We start from the raw sequence: 8,653 nt of genomic DNA on the forward strand, positions 1-8,653 counted from the left end.
ATTTTTAATAAGCGTAGGACATTTGGACCCGCTCGTCCCTGCTTTCCCTTTCCGGAGAAATCCGCGAAATTTCGTCAAACTAAATATATCGAAAGTCTCATGGGAGCGCGCTTTGAGCGATGTGCTCCGAAGCGAACGATATTCGGACTCGATTCACCGAGCACGTGGATGCCGACATCGATCCTATCGTCGACGCGGCTCTTGCAAATGATAAGGTACACAATGTGAAAGCCAGAATCGACGCAAGCAAAAGTACCCGACTTCGGTTTACAAATCATGCACTTCCCAGACTCTGGTCGATAAGTTCTTCCGTCTTAGAGTTAGAGAATAATTAAGACGCGCCCGACACGAAATTCGCGTCGGTGGTGTGCCGTTAATTTCGATACTTTGCGGGGGCGATTAACTGGAGAGGTCTTTGGTCTTTGGGATCGGGATCGGCGCGCAAACGCGAGACCCCGAAGAGCCGGAGCAAAGAGACGCGGTCCTGTCGCGGATCTCGGGGGTGGCCAGGGGGTTGGACCTCCGGATATGGTGGGGGAAGCCATCTCGAAGAAGATCAACAGGAGGCACCCCCGCGAATTGTCATTTGCAACCGGACTCTCATCCGAAGAGGTGAGTCGCTGGATGCGGGACGTTCCGGGTCCTCTTCCTCGTTTCTCCATCTCTGTCGCTTTTCGAATCGGAAGCGACGACCTCCTCGGCGAAATAGTAACGAATACCAATTAAAGGGAAAACGAAATTCATTTGAAATCGGGTAACCGTCCGTCGCGATTAAGTTTCCAGTGTCAACGTCCAAGTGTGATGATACTCGCGTTTAAAAATAGAAAGATGTATTTCTGGATTTCCTTGGATCAAACGAGATCCATTTCTTCTTTTTCTTTTTTGGCTCAGGTACCGCCAAGTCCGTGTTTTTTTCCTTTACGAAGTCGAGTCGTTCGAAGGATCTTCGATTTCTAAGTGAACGCCTCGGCGACACGGCAGAGTCTTAAGGACGCGACCGGTGAATGGAATCCCTTCGGGGAGTGGAAGGATTATAATTGGCTCTTGTAGCGGCTTCTTTTCGGATCGCTGCACTTTCTGACAATGCTCCAAACCGTGCACGCTTTACCGAGAAGGAGACGTTACTTTCCGACTTCCTCCTCGTAGCCAGTTATATTCGCCCGAAGGATTTCCCGTAACTAAATATCCTTCATCTGAACACTGATTTTCTTTCAGGTGCAAGAAACATCCGTCGAACCGGCCATCCGACCAAGAGGCAAGAACCAGGATGGGCCATTATGCATGCGTGATCGTCTTCTTTGCGGGTAAAGTAACGTTATTTAATTCCCCATCGCAGCTTTTTAAAGGGACGCAAAGAAGTCGTTTCCTCTGCACCTTTATTTTTAGAAGCGACGGACAAAAAAATCGGGCGTCGGGGATCTCGGAAACCCGTGGAAATGGCTCGCCGCCGATTAATCGTCATTAAAATGACCACACGGGCGGTATCCCCGTTTGCGGTTCGATTCTCGTTCCACTCGGGACATCCTAATCCGAATTGTCTCCTCCAAAGCCGGCAGAGACAGCGCGCGATTACGAGGGAGTAACGTTGCTCGGTGATAATACTACCAAGAAACACCAGGGCAAAGAGGGTGGTCCGCAATCCTCTCTGGCCTCCTCGGAAGATTCCGCGGCGTGGGCGGGTAATCCGAAATCGCCGGGTTCATTGTCCGCTTGTTCGGCCCAATGAAATCATTTCCCTTGATCCTCCCGTGGATCTTTGACCCAAGCTTCCGATAGGACTGTTTTCGCTACGTTCTCATATCTTTATCCTGCTATCCGGAAATCGGCTCACCTGGTTCCAAGGCCGTTCCTGGTAGGGGGATTTTCGATGGTCCCGCGATCCGCGAGGCTTTTTCTTTTCAAATTCCCTCGACCGGGAATCTTCGGCAAAGAAATAAATGCCGATCGTTTATCTTTCCCATGTGGCGTTATTCGTAATTAGCGCGCATCGAATGCGCGCCGGCTAGATCCTTATTAATCGTGAACGCTTCGATAGGTCCTACCGAAATGCATGGAATCTTTATCGGTGTCCTTGCTCCGCATTAAATACGTTTGATCGTGTCTCTCCCTAGCTCCGAGATGGCCAGTGGATCGTATCGATCTCCGAAAGCATCGATGCAAACGAGACCTGAACTTATCAGTCCAGAATTTATTCTACCAAGGGGGGAGATAGTAAAAGTTGCCGCAAAGTTATGTACCACCTCTGGGCGGTGCGGAACTTGTAATTACTTAATTGACATTCATTAGTAGCACCGAAGGGCCGTCGCTACATCCATAAATGTATCCATCCCGAAACATGGGGACGCACGAGGCGAATAAATACACGGAATTAGTACTTTTTGCTATTCGTGTCCCTTTTTCTTCTTAATTAAGTAGTATGACGTTGAAGATGATCTTCGTAACCAAACGGGGGAACCGAACCGATTCTCTCGATTTCGGTGATTTATAAATAAAAGTAGCTTATCGAAATAGAAGCGATACCTGGGTTTACATGGAAGCGTACTTCTTGAATGTTTCAGTATGCGCGCTTTGGACATTCGGAGAAACCTTGTCCTGCGACCAATGCGGCCGAGAATGCGTGAACAGCTGCGGGACTCGCCAGTTTCGAGCTTGCTGCTTTAACAATCTGAAAAAGAGGGTGCCCGATCTTGGGCTTAAACTTTGGGTGGCACCTCGGAGATACACAAGGCACCTACACCTCGTTTACGATGCATAACTTCGATCCCGTTCCGCAAAGACTATCTGCAAGACAATGAGCGACCGGTCATCCATAAAAAGACTTCAACCACCAAATTCGTGATACTACCGAACTGCTCGCAAAAATAATCCTTCTACGTTTATTAAAGCAACTGCTTCGAGCAAAATAAATCTTGTCGCCTCGTATTGATTTACTTTGGAATTAAAACGTTAATAGCACTCCTAAAATGAATCTCATTGTTCGGTTAAAGACAAATAACGCTTGCATCGCATTTTCCAAGAGAGCCTTCCTTCTTGACGCTTATCAACGCTTTCATTTTCTTACGTGTCCTAACTGGAATTCATAGTCGTTCTTACGAACTATTGTAAGATCGTCTTCGGTACTATACAATGACCTACCGGAAGCTTGCAAATTTCAAAGCGATCGCGAGACAATGCTTGAAATAGGTATGCAAAGGACGCGGGTACTTTGCAGTAATGATTGAGTTTAATAAAATCTTTTTCATGACGAAGATGTAAGTGTATAATTAATTCCTTGTATTTCTAGTAGCGTTCGCTTCTTGAGTTATACAAATGTGTCATAAGAACTTACGTCGAATGTAAATTAGAACGCAACAGATTTAACTGAGAAGCATCAATTGGTCCAGTCTCTTAAACGTTGTCCCAACCTTTCACGCATGAGCTTTAACTTTGCCTTGTCCGTAAGATCGTGTTTACTTAATTTATTCAAGGATTTTAAGGTTTTTCGCTTAAGCATGTTCCACTGCAGTTTATCTAACCCTGGATAAGAGTCCGCGCTAAAAAAATTATTAAAATCATCCACTGATTTTAAATTCTTCAACATTTTTTCCTTATGAGCTTGCACATCGGTTGTCCTCTTTTCTTTTTCATTTGTCGTACTTATAGTTTGCAATCGCTCTTTTTCTTTTACCACAGCAGTTGTTTTTTCCTCTACTGTTTCACAGAATTTTTTTCTCCTCGTTGCTTTGCAAGATGACGTGCATTCTTCTTTTTTCCTTTTACACGATACCGGTAGGCTACAGAATTTACTTTTTGAAGTATCCTTACTGCTACTCGGATCTTCTGAACTTTTATTTAATAACGTTTTATCATTAGTTTTTTCGGCCGTAGAGTCTAGTTTAAATCCTTGACGACTAACTGGTTCTAAAATACAGTATCAATATTTTCATTCTAACAAATTGCATGTACTGTACTAAAAGAGGATGAATAAGATAAATAACACCGTGGATAACCTACGTCCAATATCATCGGTTTGCAATATATTACATCTGTTTTCATTTGTTTCGTGTTCTGCTCGTAAAAGATCTAATTTTGGCACATTGTCCTCGGGTCCATTAGTTTTCAGTTCAACAGCGAATTTTAAATCTTCCATTTCGTTGTGTCCAACTTTGATTAAATTAAATATGGTTTCGGTTTGCTGATGATGCGTGGGAATGCTATAAATAAAATGAATATTTAAATTTGCAAATACTATGTGAAATATGGTAAAATATCAAATACCAATTTAGTTCTTCGTCGATCCAGGAAACATCAAGCCAAGCCTTCAAATTATAAGGTAGAACATAGTCATGTGGAAGCCAAGGTACACCAACGATCTCAAATGCTTTAAGATAATGGTACAGATCATCGTACCAATTACAACATCTTTTCACTAAATACCGTGAAAGAACCCTAAAGAAAAAATATTTATTCACCATACTACCAAACTTATAGAGTAAATTAAAATGACATACCATATCCTACTTATGACAGAGTAAGCGATTACTGATACTGCCCATGCTTGACCTAAACTAATTCTCGCCTTGAGAAATTTAGCCGCATTCATCGTAACATCCTCTATGCGACACATCAGCTTTGCACAGCCCTGGGTTCTGACAAGAACATATTCCAACATTTGCCTCGTCGGCAAGATAACAATATCATGGTCATTTGCTATGTTATCCTTTAAACGTTTATATTCTTTAGCGAGGTCCAGCACCAAGTAATTCAGAAGCGCTCTATTAACTTTCTCCATATTTTTCAAGCCCTTGTCGCTTCTGAATTTACTTTTCATTCGATATATTAAACGGCTCAGGATTGCAGCTTCTGTATGCAGAATATCCTGAGATGTTATGTCTTGTTCAATTTTTCTGACAGTTGCTAAGAACTTGGATACTCCTTGAAGACATATAGTACTTTAATACAACATTAAATAAAAAGCATACAAATGTGAATACTGTAAGGTTGATATCTTTACCAAAATCTGGTTTGAACACACGCCAAGTATTCATTGGGGGCCGCTCCAAATGTAATTTGTTCCAAAGTACTTCCATATTATCACAAATAAACAATACAATATCTCAGTGCAACCTCAATAAGTAGGGAAAAACATGAAAAGATATTGAAAGTTCATTTTTTATTCTTAGTGCTAGGAGTGTTGTTATTAAAACCACAAGTTAAAATCCACGGTTCGCAATGTAAAATCCACGCTTAGGGCATATAACCATGTTCCGAGTTTTATCACTATCAGAAAGAAGATCGAGAACATGAGAGTAGCTACGGCTCAAATAAAAAAATCAGTGCAGGCTGGGCAGGTCGAAAAACCGCTGAAAATGATCCCACCGCATTTACCTCGAAAATCGCTTCAATCCTCAGTAGGGTTGTGTAAGTATAATACGCATGTAATGTACGTGATTTTCTACGTGTATATCACAACGTATAATACGTCTCTAGTTTTCTACGTGAGCGCAAAGTATATTACACCCTTCTATTTCTAAATAAAAAATAATAAATCCCATTAGAAATTTGATATTCAACAATGTTAAGTCAAAAAAATTTTGAACTCGTCAAATTAATTAGTCCTTAAAAATCAGGGCGTTTATTACGTATTTTTAACGAGAGCGCTCACTTCTCGCACTTTCATCTCACGTGGGTTTATTCCCCGAATTACGTATTCGCTATGTGAAAGAACGTAGTTTTCACGAGAGCGCTCACTTCTCGCACTTTCATCTCACGTGGGTTTATTCGCTGAATTACGTATTCGCTATATGAAAAACCGAGATCACTAGCACTTCCGGTCTAGTAATATTGAAATAAGGGTACACACCCTGTAAATCGAAAATTGTTGAGTGGTAGTGAGCAGAGATGAGTTGGGAGATTGTTCACGGGCAGGGTCGCGCGATCGCCAAATCAGAGATGAGTTGAGAGATTCACGGGAAGGATCGAGCGACCGCGTCCTGTGCGACCTCCGGTGGAGGATGCAGACGGCTAATGCACTTGCCACCTGTTACAACTCTGGGCAGCCCGAGAACCGGCTGAAAAAGTGATGAACTCCTCACAAAAACTCCAAACCCTGTACCTCCTCCGAAAAAAATAGACCGCGCGACCCTGCCCGTGAGCAATCTCCTAACTCATCTCTGATTAAAAGTAAAGAAGATGACTCGAGTTCTCTTCTTTACGTCATAAACGCCCTGGTCGCGTCACATTCATCTCCGGCTACGTGAGCAGTACGACCGCTACGGACCGCTAGATGGCAGCGGCTAAACCATGGTGACAATCCAGGGTACGGGTACTCTGTGTTACTCCGTATTCGAAGCGACAAACAGGGTTGAGTACAGCTCGGCGCTGCTTCACCGGCGATGGCATCGGGTGGCGGTACGTATCGTAATTGTTCCAACAAGTTTGGTACAGTTTTCCTTCCTTAACCTTTCTTTGAGCAACTTTTCAATCGGTCAACAGTACCGTGTGTGCGCGCACGCGCCACCGCAGAGGTTAGGACTCATCGTTCACTTAAAGCAGATTTTGTCACTAACACACAGAAAGTACTACCGAGGAACGAACGGAGGCAGTGCCCGCTCAACCCATCGCCAATGTTGTGTCCGATGCAGCCCACGTAAGGAAGATTTCCTAAAAACTTATTTCTAATTATGGCAACTCGCGAGACGTGGCTGTACGGAGTAAATGACAATGAGGGACTCGAAGGAGCAGGATCGAGGCTTCCGTAATGCGTTGGTAAATAAAATACTCTCGATGTGTCTAAACGTGTAACATATATTTAGTTATATGCATGTGTCGATGAATTTATTTCGACGATGTCTTTTAAGGGAGATAAAAAGTTTGAGTACGCTTTGTAACGTTACAAGCATTTCAAGACAAATACTGGTTACAGGGAAAAATGTTAGGTTAGAAGGGGACGAGTATAAGAACCTTCCGATGCATCTACCATGGTGGTTTTTACTTATCCGTTCAGCCGTCGTCTCGTACCATGGCAAAACCTCTCGAGTGAATCGTGAAGATGCATAGCTTCTCAATCGATATCTGCCAATTAAACAAAGATCCATTCTTCTACTTATAGAAAGTCATAACGATGGATAAGGACCCAGATCTAGCAGGTGTGCCGTCGAAAAAGTCTCGCGTGGAAGTGCAGTCCCTCCCTACAAGGCAGTACTTGGACCAAACCGTTGTGCCCATTCTGCTACAAGCTCTATCGAGTCTGGCAAAAGAGAGACCACCGGATCCCATCAGTTTCTTAGCCGGGTATCTATTAAGGAACAAAAGCCAGTACGACAACGGCGGGTCCCCGCCGACTAGTCAGTGAACATAGGAACCTGTGCAAAGGTGCGTGTTAAATGGTTTTCTCCGATATCATTGGACCTTGATCGTGAGATTACGTGTTTGCGAAGATGTACCATGAGAACTGTAAGACAAATAAATCTACGTCAGTTTTTAGGTAGGAAGTAAGGGATTTAACTAAGAATCCCACCTGAAACGTAAAAGGAATTTTGGTTTAGTCTCTTGGTGGGATTCCTACGCGATCCCAAGTAAATTCTCGTGGAATATCCATTTAGGATTCCATCCGAAAGAGATTCCTCCGAAAGTTACCATGTCGCTCTGTTTGTTTATCGTGCTAAGAGACAATATGGTAGAGATATTTCAACTATTTTTCAAAGTAACTGCCTTCGAACTGGCCCGACAGACCCTCCGTTTGGCTCAACGGCCGTCCGAACTGCGGAAGAAGGGAGGGGTCAGATCATTCGTCGTGATTTTACCCGATCCCCGGGCAGAATCTAACGGATCGCAATCACTGCAATAACTCCGGCGAATTGGGCGTCGCATTCGTTTTAATTGGATCAACAATTTAATTGGAGGCAATTAAATGTAATCGGCCAATGAATCAGGATGGAATTTATTTAACCGATCGAGAGCTGATAATTTTCTCCTCGCAGTCGTAAAATACACGTCCATGGAGGAATAGGCGTCGATTACATCGGTGTCGTCGCGTTTGAACGTCCGCTTATAAACGAGTATCGACGTCGAGGGTCTGTCGGCATTTCGAACGGTTCTCCGTCCTCTGCTCGTTTCATTAGATGATTTATCGCCAACGACGCGACGCTTTGAAACGAGGTACATCGTCCTTTAAATAATCGCGGATCCGTGAAAATTCCCTCGCCCCTTCGAATCCGGGCCAGAGTTTCCTCGCGTCTCTTTAACCGAGCATTTTCTCGAACGGACGGCGACGGTGTTTCAATTTGGGGCAATCGAGGCCGATCCGGGCGCGCGTGCGGGCCGGTGCTGGCGCACCTTTGGCGCGGTTCCACGGGAAAGGGTAATGGGAAAAGCGTGTCACGCTCCGGGTGGAACCGCGAGGGCCGGGAACCCACGGGGATGAGCAGCGAGCGCGCCCCTTCGTTAATGGCGTAGCCGTGTTTCGGCTCGTCGGCTCGGCTCGTGCCCGCGACGTTCGACCGGCAGCATATTGAAATTCCGTCGGGATTACGGCCGGTGATCGCTCGACTCGGACCGATCTAAGCGGTCGTCGAGATCAGCGATCGCGGGGTTTGCCGAGTCGCAGGGTAAGTCGTGGAGAAACGATCGCGTACCTCCGAAGAGAGTAATCTCGTGGAAGCGTCTCTCCCCG

General features: G+C 44.6%; 3 protein-coding genes across 5 annotated transcripts; 2 read left to right on the top strand and 1 right to left on the bottom strand.

The window, feature by feature from the left end:
- Positions 1-513: 513 nt before the first annotated feature.
- On the top strand, positions 514-2,856 carry LOC111674327. The gene is made up of 3 exons (XM_023434178.1): positions 514-612; positions 1,216-1,304; positions 2,559-2,856. Exons 2-3 carry the CDS (start codon positions 1,268-1,270, stop codon positions 2,753-2,755), a joined length of 234 nt encoding a protein of 77 aa, XP_023289946.1. The 5' UTR covers positions 514-612; positions 1,216-1,267; the 3' UTR covers positions 2,756-2,856.
- Positions 2,857-3,252: 396 nt separating this feature from the next.
- LOC105694767 lies at positions 3,253-5,559 on the bottom strand. 2 transcript variants are annotated; one of them, XM_012415717.1, is made up of 6 exons: positions 5,368-5,559; positions 4,994-5,106; positions 4,491-4,914; positions 4,258-4,428; positions 3,994-4,193; positions 3,253-3,900 (listed from the first exon to the last, which is right to left on the bottom strand). In XM_012415717.1, the coding sequence occupies exons 2-6, from the start codon at positions 5,067-5,069 to the stop codon at positions 3,371-3,373; spliced, it is 1,401 nt and encodes a 466-aa protein (XP_012271140.1). In that variant the 5' UTR covers positions 5,070-5,106; positions 5,368-5,559; the 3' UTR covers positions 3,253-3,370. The 2 variants fall into 2 exon arrangements, with proteins under 2 accessions (XP_012271140.1, XP_012271139.1); XM_012415716.1 differs by lacking the exon at positions 5,368-5,559 and having other exon boundaries at positions 4,994-5,352.
- Positions 5,560-6,221: 662 nt separating this feature from the next.
- LOC105694803 (protein dpy-30 homolog) lies at positions 6,222-7,511 on the top strand. Of its 2 annotated transcripts, XM_012415814.2 has the most exons (3): positions 6,222-6,390; positions 6,555-6,628; positions 7,091-7,511. In XM_012415814.2, the coding sequence occupies exons 1-3, from the start codon at positions 6,375-6,377 to the stop codon at positions 7,331-7,333; spliced, it is 333 nt and encodes a 110-aa protein (XP_012271237.1). In that variant the 5' UTR covers positions 6,222-6,374; the 3' UTR covers positions 7,334-7,511. The 2 variants fall into 2 exon arrangements, with proteins under 2 accessions (XP_012271237.1, XP_012271238.1); XM_012415815.2 differs by lacking the exon at positions 6,222-6,390 and having other exon boundaries at positions 6,620-6,747.
- Positions 7,512-8,653: the final 1,142 nt, after the last annotated feature.

Source organism: Orussus abietinus, unplaced genomic scaffold (assembly GCF_000612105.2).
Source record: "Orussus abietinus isolate OABI.00-Male unplaced genomic scaffold, Oabi_2.0 scaffold27, whole genome shotgun sequence".
NCBI classification, from domain to species: Eukaryota; Metazoa; Arthropoda; class Insecta; order Hymenoptera; family Orussidae; genus Orussus; species Orussus abietinus.

Excerpts from the sequence above, each read along its gene's own strand:
- LOC111674327 (XM_023434178.1), top strand. The coding sequence starts at position 1,268 with ATGGGCCATTATGCATGCGTGATCGTCTTCTTTGCGG. Across the intron at positions 1,305-2,558 it reads CGTGATCGTCTTCTTTGCGG|TATGCGCGCTTTGGACATTC; the intron begins GTAAAGTAACGT and ends TGAATGTTTCAG.
- LOC105694767 (XM_012415717.1), bottom strand. The coding sequence starts at position 5,069 with ATGGAAGTACTTTGGAACAAATTACATTTGGAGCGGCCCCCAATGAAT. Across the intron at positions 4,915-4,993 it reads TGTGTTCAAACCAGATTTTG|GAGTATCCAAGTTCTTAGCA; the intron begins GTAAAGATATCA and ends TATGTCTTCAAG. Across the intron at positions 4,429-4,490 it reads TCTGTCATAAGTAGGATATG|GGTTCTTTCACGGTATTTAG; the intron begins GTATGTCATTTT and ends TTTTTTCTTTAG.
- LOC105694803 (XM_012415814.2), top strand. Across the intron at positions 6,629-7,090 it reads TTGTGTCCGATGCAGCCCAC|AAAGTCATAACGATGGATAA; the intron begins GTAAGGAAGATT and ends TTCTACTTATAG.